The following is a 21,053-nucleotide window of genomic DNA, read 5'->3' as shown; positions in this document are numbered from 1 at the left end:
ATCATATAACAGAGAATGCTTAAACAACGTGAAATTAAGCAATATACTTGTTAGAAAAAAAAAATAATACAAGCAGATACAGCGCTTATAGTACAAGCAGAGATAAAAAAAAAAAACACGTACTTCAAGTATGAACAGAATAAACCAAACAACTGAGAACATGGATAACAACTGAAATGCAAAATGTTATGCAACTGATAAAGTTCGAGAGGGCCCAACAACTGTTGAATTTCATTCTTAGTACATTAGAAACAGAGGCAACGATATTCAGAAAGTCGTCAAGTACATTACCTTTGTTATAGTTTGGTGGGGAAGAAAGCTTGATGTTTGTAATATCCACCACTGGTGCATCTTCATGCAAAGGCTTCTGAGGCACCAAGTTATTGGGTCCTGGGTTCTTAATAAGGGCCTGAACTTCATTTAGTATTTCATCTGCCTTGCCTCCCAGGGGCTTTCCATGCCAGTTCTCCTCATCTTCTATGCTTGGGAAACCACGACCCTTGTAGGTCTTTGCTAGGATAGCAGATGGTTTATCTTTCGTCTGAGAAGCCTCGTAGAATGCCTAAAATACATCATCATAGAAAACTCATGTTAAAACATGAAACATACAAGTCATATTACAGTTATAGGTTTTGATCCATATTCAGAATCCATTTCATCCTGATATACATAAACTACAGACTTTGGAAGTTCTCAAAACCACAGGTCAAGGATATTCAAAATGAAGGCAAACTTTAAGCACAAGTTCAGAAAATTACAGCATATATATCAAAAGTTTTTATCAATGATTTATGCAAGTTATCAGACAACATTCAGACTATTCTGAACTAATAGACAAAATTTCGAAAGCCAAAATATACCATTCGTTCCTTAGGGTAACAGAGTACTGACATGTTACACCAAAAACATACAGAAACCATTACAAGATTTTTATCACTAACAATGCCAAGAAGTGCTATTCTGACCACCCTAGAGTGAAAAATCTTCCTCTGTTTTCCCTAGCTACATGTGCCTCAACAAATATGGTACTAAATAATGCACAATCTAATTTTTCTGTACACACACAACCATTGCTCATACTCCAGCAATGTGGTATAACAAACATTAGCCCCATCTGCACACTACTTCAATCATGTACAACACACCATGACGGAGCCTACTTCCATACCCAAGCCCCTCAGCCTTTCATGTTCTACCTAGACATCTACATATGTTTTGGTTTGGCCCCAATGACATATCACCTGCCTGTATACCATAACTTAACCCTATCGTGAAACAAAAGGCCCTTGCTGAAATTATTCATACAAATCTTTACTTCAAGGCAAGTAGAATGGAAAACCAGAGCATTATCCATACTGGACATGTGCCTACTTTTTTTTTTTCTTTAAATTCCCAGGGAACACCACTTACCCTAAACATAAAATGTTACAATACTCTTCCCTCAATCTGTTACAATTATCAAAAAATAAAATTAAAACCTTACCTTAGCTAAAGCCTCTACATCATGCCCATCCACTACTAAAGCATTGAAACCAAAGCTTTCCAGTCTAGAACGGTACAAGTCCATTTCATGCTGAAATGCTGTTGGCTCCGATTGGCCTAGACGGTTAATATCGAAGATGGCAACCAGGTTGTCCAGCTTCTTTATTCCTGCAAAGCTCAGAGCCTCCCAGATGCTGCCTTCTGCACTCTCTCCATCACCAATCAGGCAATAGGTTCTGAAAAGAAAATACTTCACATCATTCTGCATAACCTACTAGTATACTTCAAGCACAGAAACCGCAACCCGAATGTTTTATGGCACTCCTTACTCGGACAAAAGACTCCAATAAGAAAGCCTACAAGTACCCTTTCCAAACTTTACAAAACAGAAGAATTTGCCTACAACACAATTAATCCAAAATGTAACAATCATTTTTCACATTTCATTGTTCACTTTAGTACAATTTTAATGCATTTCTGATTTGTAGTGAACAATACTAGTATTTCAAATTTGTACCAGTTATGCACCACATCATGGCATCATTGGTCAGATGTCAAAGACCTCCTGCACCGCTAATTCCAAGAACAACGACAAAATGGTTTGGGTTAAAGCACAATACAAAAAAAAGCTGCATTAAACAAGCACAATTTTGGTGGGAATTTTAAATAAGCAGGCATTAAAGTTTTGTATGTATCTGAATAATGGATATTTGGATTGGAGGTCATCTTTTGCCTTCATCCAATTCTACCCCCATGTGGCCTGTTTAGCAATTTCTCTAAATATTCACATACTCATACCTAACAAGCAGCTTAACCATCCACTACCATATTTCATAAAGTCATGCAACATTCATATCCTGCACTATCAAATGCACATTTCGCCAACAATTTCTGCACTAGTTACTGGCATGACGGGAGTGATAATGCACATCAACTACAGGTAAAACACAATACATCAGTAAAACTTAAAGGCATGCTACAGTAAAATCCCATCAAGCAATTAAAGCAGGAGCAAATCGGGTTCATGTTGCATGACCACTATTCAATTTGTCTGTACATTCAACACGTTTCTTATGAAGGAGTTTGCAAGACTCCTTTGAAGATGGGGGTGTATTATTAATGTTTTAATTCAAAGACACAGTGCCAGTGATATATCAATAAATTATTTAGTATATAGCCTAGAATTTAGAAATGTTTAATATGCAGTGCAACAGCACAAAGAATAACAGGATGGAAAGTAAACAAAATTCAAAGTTTTCTTAGGGGTAGAAACGTCATGTGGCATGTGCATTAAACTTGCAGGGAACATCTGTTCCCTCCGATCTTAGATGAACTTCCTGAGGTTGAGAAATCAAATATAAATACATAAAAAGGGTATAATGCCATCATTCCATTCTAGAGTTAAAGGGGTGGGTGGATAGAGTAAAACCAGCCAACACAATCGACAAAAAACTTAGATATACAGTTCAATTATATATTTCAACCAAGAAGGAAGCTGAAGGATGGAGTCAATTGGAGCAATGTTTACAACGGACAACAGGCAGTCAATGGGCTGAACTAGAGCACATCAAGCAGTCGGGGGAAACCAAGGAAATGTGTATGTAGCCTGGTTTTGGTGCATGATATACGATAAAGTGGATGTGAGCAAACCAGGGCATCCTTTTATCTACTCCTGGTGCTACTTCAATAATGTGGGAAATAGTAACCATGCACAGAAGGGATGGGGGATCAAAGTATGCCAAGTCGGGAAATTGCAATCAAGTAAAAAGCAGTGAGCAAGCTCTGCATATTAACATCCTTTCTGATCATATGAAATTCCATAATTTCTTAATCTTTTATTAAACTTGCATAGAAAAAACTCAAAACATTCATAAATACTAGTAATGTTTCTTACCTATAAGACGCTTTGTCATAGTATTTCCCAACATATGCCATACCACAAGCAACAGACAGACCCTGACCCAGTGAGCCAGTGGCAACATCGACAAAGTTGAGGCGTGGAGTTGGGTGGCCCTCAAGATCACTGTCTATCTTACGGAGGTTCATCAACTCCTCGGGTGGGAACAGTCCTGCCTCAGCCCAAGCTGTAACAAAGCATTCATAAAATTCATATCAATAAAAGTAATGTGCATTTCCAATGTATGCGAAGTAACTTACATTGTGCTGCTAGTAAAACTGTATGACCACCATCGTCATTTAACAATTTTTAACAACCTTCCAATGCATAAATAGGCAACAGCTTTTGCAAATATATGCAACTGTGTACAAAAAAAATTAGAAAAAAAATAGTCCATGGGCTATGTGTATCAAGAATAAAAAATGAGCAGAATTAGTTTAGTTGTTTATGTGAGGTTGGTACTGCCAATTGCTATAATTTTTTTTTATGGAATCCATATTCTTAACTCCAAACAAGTGGATTATTTCTATATCAAAATAGAACAAAAGTTCAATGTACTGTACTTGCTACATTTTCAAAAACATTTCAGAAGGCTAAAGGTAATGATTGTCTCAAATATGTGGTGATGAAAAATACTTAGAAAATGAAGTTACCCAAAAATCATTCTAAAAATTAATAATTTTGCTGAGATTAACAGCTTAAAGTGTTCAGTGTATGGATAGCAAATGACAGGAAATGAAATATCTGGCAATTCAATTCAATGAAGTTCCTTACCTCCCCCATCCCCATTCAACTAACAATTTTCCAGTCATACCAACTAATGACAATGCCCAGGAGACGAATCAAAACCTTTAATGCCATTTCAAAATGTATGACAGCAAATATTTAGAAACTTTCTGTAGACTGTACATGGCACCAAGTAATGAAAAGCTGAGGGGTAGTTTATGAAATGTGGAATTCAACAAATGGTTCGAGACATAAGTAAACCCAAAGAGAATGGAGAGCTCAAAACAATGGTTGAAAGTGATATCATGACACCACCTTCCCACTAGAAAAACAAAGGGGTAGAGGGAACAATGATAAGATACTGTGCTGGTGCTTTACAGGTGACTGGATATTTGTCGCAAGAACTAAGTGCTCTGTACCTTATGCTGGCAAATATGCAAATCCAAGGTGCATCAAAGAAATCAAAGTAGAGGGTCTACCAGATGTAAACTTAAGCAGAGAAGTTATTACATCTGAGAGTAACTCATTAATTAGAACATAATATCCCAGGATAATTCAGGAATTAGATCATCAAAGGTAATTTAGTAATTAACGAGAAAGCACCAGACATTATGGACCCACACATGTAGACATACAAACAGTATTATAGAATAATGAGGGGCATGTGGAAGTTTCTGCGATAGTACCATAAATAATGACGTGGAAAACCTTAACAGCACTAGCTACACAATGGCACCCAATCTGAAACTTTTTATCAGTACTAACCGGCATAGAGGATGGGAGCAGCATGGCCTTTTGAGAGAATGAAGCGGTCAGAGCTAGGATCCTTGGGGGCGCTCAGTTTGTAGCGCATGGTGTGGAAGAACAGGACTGACATTATTTCCGCCATGGACGCACATGATGTTGGATGTCTGAAAATAAGAAAATCAGGTATAAATCAAAGGGTGGATTCTGTAATACCTATGAATTAATGTCCATTGGTGTACCATAAAAAAAAAAGTGGGCCAGGTACTTTAGGCTTATGCCAGACTAATGAAATTTTGTAAGCCTTTCATGCATGTTATTCTATCCAAATAATATAAACTACTTTTAAAATTAAATTAATTTTAAAAAAATACTGAAAATTAAAGTTTTACAACTTTCTGATACCAGCAACACCCTATTTCAGTAGTACAGCATTAAACCATAGGTGTTACCATTTAAATTCAAAATTTCTAATTTCAATAAAGGAATAACACAGTGGCCTCGTAACAGATGCATGGCATTACATTCCATGGTGAAAACCAAATATAGAACAAAGTATTTACTGCCAAAATTTGCTAGCATAATTTCTTTACAATGCATCTAATTGCAAATACTTTTTACTGAAAAACTTTAACTACATTAGAGATATGCTCCTAATATTCTTACCAATAGCACAAGTCTATATATAAATATTCAGGCTACTCAAACATCTGAATGAAGCCCTAACTATGGCTTTCACAGCTTCTCCCCATTAAAATGGGAGCAGGGTGCCGTAAAGATACCAAAAAAATAAACGGCTAAATTCTCCCGCAATTATCACAATAGAAATATTCAGAATAATCAATTCCGCCTCTGCCAGACAATAATGGCTTGTGGTTACTTAAAAGTGAAAAATAAAAAAAAAATGTTGAATTACCAGTACAATTTCAATAGAAGTTCACCCTTGCTCCCAATGTAGATTGCAGCAAAGCCTTGAAATGTGGTTCCGAGATTGTATAATACAGTAATGATTGTATTCAACAAAGATTCTTATAGTATCGTACCACACATTAAAAAAACATCAATCATTCCTATTGAAATCTTACATTCCTCCACAAATAAGGTACTCAAAAGGCAGGACCTTGTCGATATGTACATGGCCCCAAAAGACAAAAATTGGAACATTTACATACACCAGATGAAGTCTCCTCAAACCAGATCATTAAACCACCACTTCAGGTACTTTCATTAAGCACAGAGGAGGCCAGAACCTCCCCTGTACGAGATCTCCTCCATGATTGGACCAAATGACACCACACAAGATGACCCAGACATGGGGTGAGGGAGGTGATGCCCGAGTATGTACTCTCCCAACCTACCACCACCAGCCTTAAACCCACCCAACCAACCCACCAGCCTTAAACCCTCCCAACCAACCCACCACCAGCATTTTAAAACCCTCCCAACCAACCCACCACCAGCCTTTTAAACCCTCCCAAACAACCCACCACCAGCCTTTTAAGCCCTTCCAACTCACCACCAGCCTTTTAAACCCTCCCAACCCACCACTCAAACCCTCCTAACCCACCAGCCTTGGGAACAAACCACCCCCCACACCTCACCAGCCATGAACCAAACCTTCGGAATGATTCATCGGAGAAATGACGAGACGTGCACACAGTGCATGACGCCAGCCTTCCTGGCTGACCGCACGTGCAACGCTCCACACAGCTGACTGCACACACACACATCTACATCCACCACACACACACACACACGACTCAAAATGATTATAATAATTTCGTAAACGCATCCCCACACAATACGTCCACACAACACCTTATACTAAACAAAACTAAATTCTTTAGTCTCCTCATAACGCATTTATTACTTTTTAATGAACAATTAAACCGCATTTACCTGGGCAAAATTAATTTTTCAAAATTTTCATTTTTTTTTTTGTTTTGTTTACGTCTTAAAGTCGATTTAATACAAAACACTTGACATAGGAGAATGCTGTTACTAAACAATTAACCCATTTGTGAAGATAATGGCCGCTGGAGCTCAATATACACATATACATTTCAAGTCGCGTCTAGCATCAATAACCATGCCATTTGGTCATTACTTTCCATACAAGTCTTAATAAATAAGGCCATTCTGAAGTGAAATCCTCTTCCATCCATCCTGCATGGAAAGACGTGCACACACACAAACACAGACATGTTCACAAGAAGGAGATCGAGGTCACGTGATGTGTGTGTTTCCCTCCACACCAGGCAAGTAACGGCAGAGGCTCAAACAAACCATTTGTGGCCACACACACAACCTATCTTCCACACGTACCCACTGTCGTAAAAAAAATATATATATATATAACGTGTCATTTCATAATTGTTGGAGTAACTTATCAGACACAGTTGGCTTAAGGGCACACACACACACACACACACACACACACTGTACCTCCAGGCAGGTTCACCACACGAAGCTGGGATGACCAAACACCAATGGATTGTACACGAAATTTTCACGCCCTTGTGAAGTAAAAATCCTGGGTCGCCCAGGGCAAGGTTTATTATTTTTTCTTATTGTTTCCTTAAAATTGGTACATCAGGAGCTATATTACATAACCCAATACACGTTCACTAAGTAGCAGACGGAATACCAATGATTCACGTCATACACCGAGAATATATATATATATTTTTTTTATTATACTTTGTCGCTGTCTCCCGCGTTTGCGAAGTAGCGCAAGGAAACAGACGAAAGAAATGGCCCAACCCCCCCCCCCCCATACACATGTATATACATACGTCCACACACGCAAATATACATACCTACACAGCTTTCCATGGTTTACCCCAGACGCTTCACATGCCCCGATTCAATCCACTGACAGCACGTCAACCCCGGTATACCACATCGCTCCAATTCACTCTATTCCTTGCCCTCCTTTCACCCTCCTGCATGTTCAGGCCCCGATCACACAAAATCCTTTTCACTCCATCCTTCCACCTCCAATTTGGTCTCCCTCTTCTCCTTGTTCCCGCCACCTCCGACACATATATCTTCTTGGTCAATCTCTCCTCACTCATCCTCTCCATGTGCCCAAACCACTTCAAAACACCCTCTTCTGCTCTCTCAACCACGCTCTTTTTATTACCACACATCTCTCTTACCCTTACGTTACTCACTCGATCAAACCACCTCACACCACACAATGTCCTCAAACATCTCATTTCCAGCACATCCATCCTCCTGCGCACAACTCTATCCATAGCCCACGCCTCGCAACCATACAACATTGTTGGAACCACTATTCCTTCAAACATACCCATTTTTGCTTTCCGAGATAATGTTCTCGACTTCCACACATTCTTCAAGGCCCCCAGGATTTTCGCCCCCTCCCCCACCCTATGATCCACTTCCGCTTCCATGGTTCCATCCGCTGCCAGATCCACTCCCAGATATCTAAAACACTTCACTTCCTCCAGTTTTTCTCCATTCAAACACCTCCCAATTGACGACCCTCAACCCTACTGTACCTAATAACCTTGCTCTTATTCACATTTACTCTTAACTTTCTTCTTCCACACACTTTTCCAAACTCAGTCACCAGCTTCTGCAGTTTCTCACATGAATCAGCCACCAGCGCTGTATCATCAGCGAACAACAACTGACTCACTTTCCAGGCTCTCTCATCCCCAACAGACTTCATACTTGCCCCTCTTTCCAAAACTCTTGCATTTACCTCCCTAACAACCCCATCCATAAACAACCATGGAGACATCAGACACCCCTGCCGCAAACCTACATTCACTGAGAACCAATCACTTTCCTCTCTTCCTACACGTACACATGCCTTACATCCTCGATAAAAACTTTTCACTGCTTCTAACAACTTTCCTCCCACACCATATATTCTTAATACCTTCCACAGAGCATCTCTATCAACTCTTATCATATGCCTTCTCCAGATCCATAAATGCTACATACAAATCCATTTGCTTTTCTAAGTATTTCTCACATACATTCTTCAAAGCAAACACCTGATCCACACACATATATATATATATATATCACAGGTTTACCAAATGGCGTCCTAGCTTCGTCTCTTCGATGTATATCAACTGACTTATATTTCTCTTGTCTCCCTTGATGATGTGATTATTCCACGAAAGTGCACTTGGGAACTTTTCGTGTTTCATTTTCCCCGTGGACTCAGGAATATATATATATATATATATATATATATATATATATATATATATATATATAACCTTAAGCTGTGCGTGCATAATGAGAAGACGATGTTATAAATTCACTCAAAACTAACACTTAAAGTTCACAAGTGGGAACAGAAGCACACCCACACACACCAGCTAACCTCGAACTTTCTCATTCTCTCACAAACCACAAATTACACCTTATAATATACAGACCACAGCCTACACGTCTTTATTTCCCCACGCCACACAGATTTCCGGCGGGTGACCAGGTATGGATGAAGGCAGCAAGTATGAATAGGTACACGTGTATATGTATGTATATGTATGTATATATATATATATATATATATATATATATATATATATATATATATATATATGTACATGTCTGTGTCTGTATGTATACGTTGAAATGTATATGTATGTATATGTGCATGTGTTATGTATATGTGGGTTGGGACATTCTTTCGACTGCTTCCTTGCGCTACCTCGCTAACGCGGGAGACAGCGACAATGTATAAGGGGGCCAGGTGAGGATGTTCCCTCAAAGGCCCAGTCCTCTGTTCTTAACGCTACCTCGCTATCGCGGGAAATGGCGAATAGTATGAAAAAAAAAAATTATATATATATATATATATATATATATATATATATATATATATATATATATATATATATATATAGCCAGGAGGACATCTTAGCAACCCGGCCAAAGTCCAGCATTTACGACAAGTCTGTGGTTTAAACCTGTGACCACAGAGATAACAGTACCTCCTCACTTGGCAACCATGACAACAATCGCCTCATCTGCCAACGTTGGCAGCCATGACACCACCTCACTTGCCAACGTTGGCAGCCATGACAAGAATCGCCTCACTTACCACACAGTTTTCAAAAAACCACCATGTACTCAAGCCACACGAATGTTGATAGAACCACCAAATTACGAGAAACCTTCATATAGTCTACACGGATCATGAAATTTCTTAACTATACACACATGGCTGGGATAATTATCTACCCCCTTTTATCCTAAATAATTCAAACATTTACAAAAGTCTAATCGAAAAGGTGTTTTCAAGTAATTTGAAGTTGGCTCAGATTGTATACCAAATTCCCCCTCAAAAAAGATACCTTGACGGCAAAATGTACTCAAGTGTGGTACTCCAAAGCAAAAATAACATATATTCAACGTTACTTCAGACACAGAGTTTGAAATATTAATAATAATAATAATAATAAAAGGTTTAGTGCAACACCATCTGTTTACACCATGTCGGAGGCGAGCGATCAAGACGACACGACGAGACTTTTAGCAACGAATTCTTAATAATTATAATAATTTCATCCATCATTCCATGCCAGACCACAAGGAAAAAATGAGGCCCCATCTTTAAGCACGAAGCTTGAGGAGTAACCCAGCTTATCTTCAAGCTAGAAGCTTGAGGAGTTGATCCTTCTTCCTAAACATTTACAATCACAATCCTCGTAGTTTCACATGCAACTGCTGCCCCCTGGGGCAAGGACACAGCTTATCTTCTTTGCAACCCCCCTCCCAGCTTAACTTACGCAAGCAACTTCCTCCAGCTTACGATGTGCAACTCCACCAGCTTATACTACGTGCAGCAACCACCTCCAGCTAATCTGGCGCAAGTGTCTATCCCTGAAATGGGTACAAACTCGTGCGGGGTCAAACCACTCCACAATATAGGCGATAGCTAACCTATTCCTTTTTTTTTTTTTTCTGGTGCTAACTTGGCCAAACAGCCTCTAACGTAACATTGATGGTAACAAGTACTCGAAACGGGGAATAGCCAATCCTTAAATTCGTCCATGGAAGAGAGAAAAGTAAGGGTGATAAAACCTTACGACCACAACCTTGACTGAACTACCATCAAATGAACAATTCTTCGATGGTTAGAAGGCTTTTACAACCAGAGTCCAGAATAAATAAAAGATTAATATATAAAAGTCCTTTTACAGTGCAAAAATTTAGATGAAAACCCGATTAAACGAACGAGTGGACAAGTTTTAAAATTATGGCAAGTTCATGGAATGGAACCTCGAGTGTACAACTCCCCTCACCGTACAGATGTACAATGTGGTAATTACCCTACACTCGGGACCTAATTAGAATAGGCCTCACAATGCTAATACGTCCAACGTTCCAAAAGCAGGTAATGCCGAGATGGCCTAATTAAACCGCCTAATTACCTTCTACGACACGCAACGTTCCTGCTTCCACTCAAAACTATGCCTCAAACCCTAACCAAAACCAACTTTCAAATTCGTAATATGGTTTCCAATTTACAACCACGTCGTTTTCCTCTTCCTACACACTTTTACAGACTTGTATGTTCTACAAGAGTGTCCAATTCTTATGGACAGAACAACCTTATGAGCTGATAAATGGCCGACCATCGTTAAAAACGGTTGGAAGCGATTCCATCCCATGACGCCGCGAGCGGGGTTCGAAGCCCGAAACCCCATCCAACGGTTTACCATATGGTAACGTCTCCCTCCCTCTCTCCCTCGTATTCCCCACCGCTAAATAATACCCTTTAACCACACACACCCCTTCATCTCCTACCATTACCCCACCTCGTAGTCCAAACCTTAACAACCACAACGCCCCTTTATATATGATCCGCCCGGAAACAAGAGACACCCCGGTTCGAAAACCATTACTACAACCACCACCCCCCCCTCCCTAGCGACCAATTTTTGTTGCTCGTCCGGTAATGGCTCACTTCACTTGCGTCATTGCAAAACAGACTTTACTTACTTACCCCACTCCTCTCCCCCCACGCCACACACTTACTTACTTACCCCACTCCTCTCCCCCCACGCCACACACTTACTTACTTACCCCACTCCTCTCCCCCCACACAGTTACTTACCCCACTCCTCTTCCCACACGCCACACACTTACCCCACTCCTCTCTCCCCCACGCCACACACTTACTTACTTACTTACCCCACTCCTCTCTCCCCCACTTGTGGGGGCGTAAAAGAGGCCCAGTTTAGTTCCGCTAACGAATCATTTACGGCAAAAACCTGCCATGGAAGACTGTTGTTATTGTGTGGCCATGTAACCTCCCCCGTGCACAACCAGACCAAGACCAATGGGGGATAATTTTTCTTTTTTCTTTTTTTTCCTTTTACACTACTGTCATGACAGGTGGCGAGGGCTGTGAAGACCGGTTATACGAGGGGCTGTGGGTTATTATAACGTGTAATCAAGTGGTGAAAACCACCAATACTATGAAAAAAAAAATATATAGTAGCCAGGGCGCTGTGAAGAAGCGAAGGGAAATCAATATATAAATCAACCTAAGAAAACTTGGCTTTTACAACCTAAGAAAACTTTGCTTTTGTAACCTAAGAAAACTTGGCTTTTGTAACCTAAGAAAACTTGGCTTTTGTAACCTACTTTTACAACCAAAGAAAACTTGGCTTTCACAACCAAAGAAAACTTGGCTTTTACAACCTAAGAAAACTTGGCTTTTACAACCTAAGAAAACTTGGCTTTTACAACTGCATTTCGCAGGGAAACTATTTCAAGTAATTATCTTGAACTGTGGACCAATTTAACGAGGCAAAGTTGGCCAAATCAAAATTGGCCCAGCGATGTTTAACACCATACAACCCGCCACGCCATCAGTGCTTTTTAATAGAAAAACAAACAAACAAAAAAAAGGGTGTTGCGAGGTCACAAATATCTATTTGCACCCTTAAATAATCAAAATATTTATGGCAATATTCGGAAAATTTGATAGCGCATTGGGTCAAGAGACACACCAATATTAAAAATAAACACGAAACTTAAACATTTACACTGGCTTTTCCATGATGGACTTTAAATAAAATTTAGGAGCAAAATTATTTTTTTTTCATGGAATTCGGCCTAGAATACGTCCAGCATGAAGCCAGGTAACAGCTTACAAATGACCACTTTGTCACAAGCTGGAAAAGCTTAGCTGATTTTAGCTTTGTCCTGGTTATACTTACAGGCCTGGAGAATTTCACCTGTTACCCCCCCATACTTTCACCCGTGTGATCTTCATTCATAACCCTTATGAGCTTCCTTCATGATCTTCATTCATAACGTTTATGATGTTCATTCATAAGCTCTTCATTCATAACATTTATGATTTTCATTCATAACCATGATCTTTATGATCTTCATTCATAAAATTCACGATCTTCATTCATAACCTTTATGATTTTCATTCATAACCTTCAAGATCTTCATTCATAACCTTCAAGATCTTCATTCATAACCTTCATAAACTTCATATCCTCCATAATCTTCATTCATATCCTTCATAATCTTCATCATATCCTTCACGATCTTCATTCATAACCTTCACGATCTTCATTCATAACCTTCACGATCTTCATTCATGATCATTGATAACCACGATCTTCATTCATAACTTTCAAGATCTTCATTCACAACCTACATAAATCTTCATTCACATCCTTCACAATCTTCATTCATAATTTTCATTACCTCAATTCATAACCTTTTCACCGCAAATAACGTTAATTATCATTATAAGCTCAAGCTGTTTTTATCATTAATGGATACGAGAAAATACAAGCGATAAATAAGTTATTTACAGACACGACGAAAATAAGCGAATCAAATAGAATAATAAAACATGAACTCCAATCATAAAATAATTAATTACTTTATAATATAAACGCCTAAGATTTATATTAATATAAACGCCTGAGAGATTAATTAATCACGATTACCTACGTAAATAAAGGGTATAAATTAAATTATTTACATAAGAAAAAACCCCGACATTGTTCAACATGTTCAATACGTTACGTGGCGATTGGAACACAGGTGACTGGCGCAATCGGGAAAACTTTCATTTTCCGATACCGACTCTGGGGAGACACTTGGGGAAAATCCCGATCGCGCTAGAAGGAAACAAAAATATCGGACAGGTTTCTTAGAGGGACCGATATATCCTGGATTGCCTCGTTATGTAATCCCCAATCATTAAATCACCGCTTTTCTCTTTGCCCAAATCCCCCCAATCCATTCGTTCAATCCCCCTTACCTAAATCCCCAGTCGCTTCCTCTTTGCCCAATCCATTCTTCAATCCCCTTACCTAAATCCCTAAACGCTTTCTCTTGTCTCATCCCCCAATCCATTCCTTCAATCCCCCTACCTAAATGCCCAATCCCCCAATCCATTCCTTTAATCCCCTTACCTAAATCCCCAGTCGCTTCCTCTTTGCCCAATCCATTCGTTCCATCTCCCTTACCTAAATCCCCAGTCGCTTCCTCTTTGCCCAATCCATTCCTTCAATCCCCCTCCCTAAATCCCCAATCGCTTCCTCTGCCCAATCCATTCATTCAATCCCCATACCTAAATCCCCAATCGCTTCCTCTTTACCCAAATCCCCCAATCCCCTTACCTAAATCCCCACTCACTTCCTCTTTGCACAATCCATTCGTTCAATCCCCTTACCTAAATCCCCAATCGCTTCCTCTTGCCCAATCCCCCAATCCATTCCTTCAATCCCCCTACCTAAATCCCCAATCGCTTCTAGTCCAAATCCCCCAATCCATTCCTTCAATCCTACCTAAATCCCCAATCGCTTCCTCTTTGCCCAATCCATTCATTCAATCCCCTTACCTAAATCCCCAATCGCTTCCTCTTGCCCCAACCCATTCGTTCCACCTCCCTTACCTACAACCTTCAATTCTCTATCCCGATTTAACAATCTATTTACATTTACTGATTGGAATGCGTGAGGGATTGGTACCCGGGAACCAATCAATCGCGCATTCCAATCAGTTACTTCCTCGCTTCCACCGCATTACATAACGTCTTGCTAGGACACAAATTCCAATCAAAAATATGTCGCCCCAAGTCACCATTCCTCCTCCACGTCCGCCATGACCCATTCCCATTCCCATTCCCAACGAACCGGCGACTTCGAGACGAAAACCCCAATCATTATGGCGTTCCAAGCCATATATATATATCTAATCTAATCCCATGGGCAACCCCGCCGTCGTCCCAATCAATATAGAGAGAAGTGCGAGACGTACCCGGACTTGGCCTCCTGCGTGCACTTGACGGAAAGGATCCTCAGCTTGTTGGCGATGTCCTGCAGGTCCTGCGTCTTGATTTCGGACGACATGTTGGCGGCAGCGCGGCTCTTCCCAGCGTCCACAGACAGCGTACAGCCCATACAGGTCAAGGTTACTCTGACGCCGAGCGCCAGGCACGCTTCTTATATATACACAAAGGCGAACTGGCAACCGCCAGGCCAACGGGCCAATCACAGGCCGGCTTCGGCACCGCTTCGATTCTGTTTTTAATCTATTGCGCCTCAACACACTTGTTGGGCCTCGTACACTTTCGTAGTAATGTCTAAATCCTTCTTTTCTCTTTAAGTATCCTTTCTGAGTCCTAAATAAAATCATAAGAAAATTTACACTCCCATCAGTAGAGTATTACAAATATACTTTTTTTTTTGGATCGGATTTATAGATGTCACAATGCGTTTCGCCATTTCCCGGCAAATACACACACACACACACACGAGTGACGTAACATTTGCAGGATAATACTTAGTCTTTCTCAATAATTCCCCCATTAATATAGTAATTAAAAGAATACAATCAAAATAGTAAAATATGCAAAAAAAAAAAAAAGGAAAATCATTAAACATATTAATAATTTGTCTATGAATTCGTAGACAAATATATTTTTCAAATCTTAAGCCAAATACTTTTTTTTCTTTAAAAATACTTTTTTCCAGGAAGTTACCGGGTGCCCAGTGTGACAGGTTGTGTGTAACGGGTCCTAGTGTGACAGGTCGTATGTAACGGGTCCTAGTGTGACAGGTCGTATGTAACGGGTCCCCTGTGACAGGGTGTATGTAACGGGTTCTAGTGTGACAGGTCGTATGTAACGGGTCCTAGTGTGACAGGTCGTATGTAACGGGTCCCCTGTGACAGGGTGTATGTAACGGGTTCTAGTGTGACTGGTCGTATGTAACGGGTCCCTTGTGATAGGGTGTATGTAACGGGTCCCCTGTGACAGGGTGTATGTAACGGGTCCCTTGTGACAGGGTGTATGATACGGGTCTCCTGTGACAGGGTGTAACGGGTCCCCTGTGACAGGGTATGTAACGGGTGTATGTAACGTCCGCAGTGTGACATGTAATGGGTTCCCAGTAACAGGGTGTATGTAACGGATCCCGTGACATTGTATGTAACGTCCCCAGTGACAAGTATGTAACGGGTTCCCGGTGTGACAGGTCGTATGCAATGGGTCCTCAGTGTGCTATGTATGAAACGTGTCCCCAGTGTAACATGTACGTAACAGGTTCCCAGTGTGACAGGTCGTATATAAATAGGGGTTCTAATGTAACAAGTCGTATGTAACGGGTCTTCAAGTGTGACATATCGTCTGTAACAGCTCCTCAGTGTGACAAAAGTCGTCTGCGTAACAGGTCCCCCAGTGTATACGGTCGTACGTAACGGGCTTCATTAGGGTCGTCACACGTTACGGATGTTACGAGCGTTACCTGTGAGGTGACTGTATACAAAAGAGAGAGAGAGAGAGAGAGAGAGAGAGAGAGAGAGAGAGAGAGAGAGAGAGTCGTTTTCTGACCACCGCGAACGACCTCCATCACCCAAGAGGTCGTTCTCGTGGTCGTCCTCTTCCTGTGTGACCTGAACCTTCAATAAGGATCAGGTCACAGGTCACCTACTGATACTCAAGGGTCGTACCCTCCTCCTCCACGATGGCATCTTAGGTGCTTAAGGGTCGTATTGATGTGGCCCGAGGTCGTATGGTTGTGCTCAAGGGTCGTACAGTAGTGCTCAAGGGTCGTAAAGCAATGTTGAAAGGTAAAACAGTGCTGAAGGGTCGTACAATTCTCAAGTGTCGTACATGTGGTCACAGGTCGTGGTGTTGAAGGGTCGTACATGTGGTCATAGGTCGTGGTGTTGAAGGGTCGTACATGTGGTCATAGGTCGTGGTGTTGAAGGGTCGTACAGCAATGCTCAAGGGTCGTACGGTTGTGCTCAGGGGTCGTACAGCAATGCTCAAGAGGCGTACGGTTGTGCTCAGGGGTCGTACAGCAGTACTCAAGGGTCGTACCGTCGTGCTCTATAGGCACCTACCCTACCTATCGTGCGTTCGAGGGTCGTAGCCACGTGCTCCAGCACCCCGTGTCCATCGCACGTGCTCAGGGGTCGTGCCCACGTGGTCCAGCACCCCGTACCCACCGCAGGTACTCAGGGGTCGTGCCCAAGTGGTCCAGCACCCCGTACCCATCGCACGTACTCAGGGGTCGTACCCACGTTGTCCAGCACCCCGTACCCATCGCACGTACTCAGGGGTCGTGCCCACGTGGTCCAGCACCCCGTACCCACCGCACGTACTCAGGGGTCGTGCCCACGTGGTCCAGCACCCCGTATCCACCGCGCGTGCTCAGGGGTCGTGCCCACGTGGTCCAGCACCCCGTACCCACCGTACGTACTCAGGGGTCGTACCCACGTGGTCCAGCACCCCGTACGCACCGCACGTGGTCAGGGGTCGTGCCTTGGTACTTAACAAATGCAAGCTGTACCCAAAAAGTCGTACTGTCATGCTCAAAGACTCTGTGTGTGTGTGTGTGTGTGTGTGTGTGGTAAAGGGGGTGTGTGGGGGAGCGGGTGGAGGTGAGAGTACACACCCCTCCCCACCCAGTTGGGTGTGTGTGGAAAGAGGGTGTGACACGTGATATTAATCCGCCCACACACCCACAATCCAAGAGTACACTTGGCTTAGAAGGATCAGCCAAATCTCTCTGTCTCTCTCTCATTCGTCAACGGATTTCGTAATGGCGTCTTAGACCGTCCAATTCCCAGGTTCGGGTCGTTGTCACGGACGACGGAGCGACGCTGGGCGGCTGGTCGTGGTGTCACAAGACGTCCCGGCGATGGCAGCAGCCGATCCCGCTGCCGCCGACGCCACCAGTCTGCTGCCCGACGTGGCAACGGCAGCAGTTCACAACAACCTGTTGTCGTCTGCTGAACGCGCGCCATTTCTGTTTTTTTTCCCGCCCAGGGTTCCAGTAATGGCGCGCTGCGCGAGACCTCATAGCGTCAGACACACAGACAAGTTCTTCTAAAAGAAAAAAAAAATATTAGTAATGGAGAAATTCGTGCGATTTCCCTTTGTTCATGGTCATCCCAGCTGACGCCCGAGCCCAATGGAAGGTGAGCCACGATATCTTGTCACTTTCACTACCCCGCTATCATCTTCAGCGGCGGTTATCATCTTCACTTTCACCTGTCGTATTTACCCATTCCTGTCATTTTCACACAGTCACCTTTATTCTACCCTGTCACCTTCACCCATCCGTCATTTTCAAACCTTGTCACCTTCACCCACCCCTCATTTTCAAACCTTGTCACCTTCACCCATCCGTTCTCACCCAAACTTGTCATCTTCACTCATCTTCATCATCCACTCCTGATATCTTCGCCCATCCCTCATATCTCCACCCATCCCTGTCATCTTCACCTATCCCAGTCATCTTCACCCATCACCTAACATCTTCACTCATCCCCTGTCATCTTCATCACCCTCCCCTATCATTTTAAGTCATCCCTGTCATATTCAACAAACCCTTAAGTTCAAAATGCCATGTTATTTTCACTAACGGAGCTCCGGTGAGTCACAGGTAACGGTGGGTGGAACACTGGTGAGTCATAGGTAACGGTGGGTGGAACACTGGTGAGTAAAAGGTACTGGTAAAGGGGTGGAACATTGGTGAGTCAGAGGTACTGGTAGGTGGGTGGAACACTGGTGAGTCACAGGTACTGGTAAGTGGGTGGAACACTGGTGAGTCACAGGTACTGGTAAGTGGGTGGAACACTGGTGAGTCACAGGTACTGGTAAGTGGGTGGAACACTGGTGAGTCACAGGAACTGGTAAGTGGGTGGAACACTGGTGAGTTGCAGGTACTGGTAAGTGGGTGGAACACTGGTGAGTCACAGGAACTGGTAAGTGGGTGGAACACTGGTGAGTTGCAGGTACTGGTAAGTGGGTGGAACACTGGTGAGTCACAGGTACTGGTAAGTGGGTGGAACACTGGTGAATCGCAGGTACTGGTAAGAGGGTGGAACACTGGTGAGTCGCAGGGACTGGCAAGTGGGTGGAACACTGGTGAGTCACAGGTACTGGTAAGTGGGTGGAACACTGGTGAGTCGCAGGTACTGGTAAGTGGGTGGAACGCTGGTGAGTCGCAAGTACTGGTAAGTGGGTGGAACACTGGTGACTCGCAGGTACTGGTAAGTGGGTGGAACGCTGGAGTCAAATGTACTGGTAAGTGGGTGGAACACTGGTGAGTCGCAGGTACTGGTAAGTGGGTGGAACACTGGTGAGTCACAGGTACTGGTAAGTGGGTGAAACACTGTTGAGTCGCAGGTACTGGTAAGTGGGTGGAACACTGGTGAGTCGCAGGTACTGGTAAGTGGGTGGAACGCTGGAGTCAAATGTACTGGTAAGTGGGTGGAACACTGGTGAGTCGCAGGTACTGGTAAGTGGGTGGAACACTAATGAGTCGCAGGTACTGGTAAGTGGGTGGAACGCTGGAGTCAAATGTACTGGTAAGTGGGTGGAACACTGGTGAGTCACAGGTACTGGTAAGTGGGTGGAACACTGGTGAGTCGCAGGTACTGGTAAGTGGGTGGAACACTGATGAGTCGCAGGTACTGGTAAGTGGGTGGAACACTGGTGAGTCGCAGGTACTGGTAAGTGGGTGGAACGCTGGAGTCAAATGTACTGGTAAGTGGGTGGAACACTGGTGAGTCGCAGGTACTGGTAAGTGGGTGGAACATTGGTGAGTCGCAGGTACTGGTAAGTGGGTGGAACATTGGTGAGTCGCAGGTACTGGTAAGTGGGTGGAACGCTGGTGAGTCGCAGGTACTGGTAAGTGGGTGGAACACTGGTGAGTCGCAGGTACTGGTAAGTGGGTGGAACACTGGTGAGTCACAGGTACTGGTGAGTGGGTGGAACATTGGTGAGTCGCAGGTACTGGTAAGTGGGTGGAACATTGGTGAGTCGCAGGTACTGGTAAGTGGGTGGAACGCTGGTGAGTCGCAGGTACTGGTAAGTGGGTGGAACACTGGTGAGTCGCAGGTACTGGTAAGTGGGTGGAACATTGGTGAGTCGCAGGTACTGGTGAGTGGGTGGAACACTGGTGAGTCACAGATACTGGTAAGTGGGTGGTACACTGGTGAGTCGCAGGTACTGGTAAGTGGGTGGAACACTGGTGAGTCGCAGGTACTGGTAAGTGGGTGGAACACTGGTGAGTCACAGGTACTGGTGAGTGGGTGGAACACTGGTGAGTCACAGATACTGGTAAGTGGGTGGAACACTAGTGAGTCAATGAGTCACAGGGCTAAATCTATCATCTATCTAGGATCTAAAGTATTATCTATCAACCCTGACTATAATTCGGGTTACACCTTTCAATATATACTAGACACAGAGTAATGAATAGATAATCAATTACACCATTTTTAATAAATCTAAGTGGGTTAGGGTGGGTTGGGTGGGGTGTGGGGTGGGTGTGGTTCAACCCACCTCCCCCCCACCCTACTGTACCTCCACTCACCCCCCCCTCCCCCCCTTCATTACCTAGCCACGCCCTCGCCTGCAGAAAGCGACCAACCCACCCACTACTAGGCCAGGTAACTCGTTTCCCAAGGCATTGCGACAGCGGCACGGGGGGGGGGGGGACACCCACACACGTACGTGCACACTGCCCACTCCCACACGTACGTGCGTACCGCCCACTCCCACACGTACGTGCGTACCGCCCACTCCCACACGTACGTGCGTACCGCCCACTCCCACACGTACGTGCGTACCGCCCACTCCCACACGTACGTGCATATCGCTCACTCCCCCACGTATGTTCGCACCGGTCACTCCCACACGTACGTGCACACC

General features: G+C 43.2%; 2 protein-coding genes across 4 annotated transcripts in view; one reads left to right on the top strand and one right to left on the bottom strand.

The window, feature by feature from the left end:
- Positions 1-21,053, bottom strand: part of LOC139761368 (transketolase) — a 61,486-nt gene that overhangs the window by 7,373 nt on the left and 33,060 nt on the right. For 2 of the 3 annotated variants that reach the window (XM_071685475.1, XM_071685473.1), the window contains 4 exons: positions 4,871-5,016; positions 3,377-3,566; positions 1,484-1,718; positions 292-562 (listed from right to left, as the gene is read on the bottom strand). In XM_071685475.1, the coding sequence (XP_071541576.1) occupies positions 292-562; positions 1,484-1,718; positions 3,377-3,566; positions 4,871-4,994 (820 nt within the window). In that variant the 5' untranslated portion in view covers positions 4,995-5,016. Of the gene's footprint in view, positions 1-291; positions 563-1,483; positions 1,719-3,376; positions 3,567-4,870; positions 5,017-15,142; positions 15,499-21,053 lie in introns of those variants that run through there. The other variant, XM_071685474.1, reaches the window with a different exon arrangement.
- The window catches only part of LOC139761367 (glucose dehydrogenase [FAD, quinone]-like), a 46,170-nt gene continuing 42,668 nt past the window's right edge, over positions 17,552-21,053 (top strand). Inside the window, exon 1 of the mRNA XM_071685471.1 lies at positions 17,552-18,310. The gene's annotated coding sequence lies outside the window, so the exon portion shown is untranslated. The remainder of the gene's footprint in view (positions 18,311-21,053) is intronic.

This window comes from Panulirus ornatus, chromosome 40 (genome assembly GCF_036320965.1).
Source record: "Panulirus ornatus isolate Po-2019 chromosome 40, ASM3632096v1, whole genome shotgun sequence".
NCBI classification, from domain to species: Eukaryota; Metazoa; Arthropoda; class Malacostraca; order Decapoda; family Palinuridae; genus Panulirus; species Panulirus ornatus.
The sequence above is the reverse complement of the archived record's forward strand: the minus strand, read 5'-3'. Positions and strand labels throughout refer to the sequence as shown.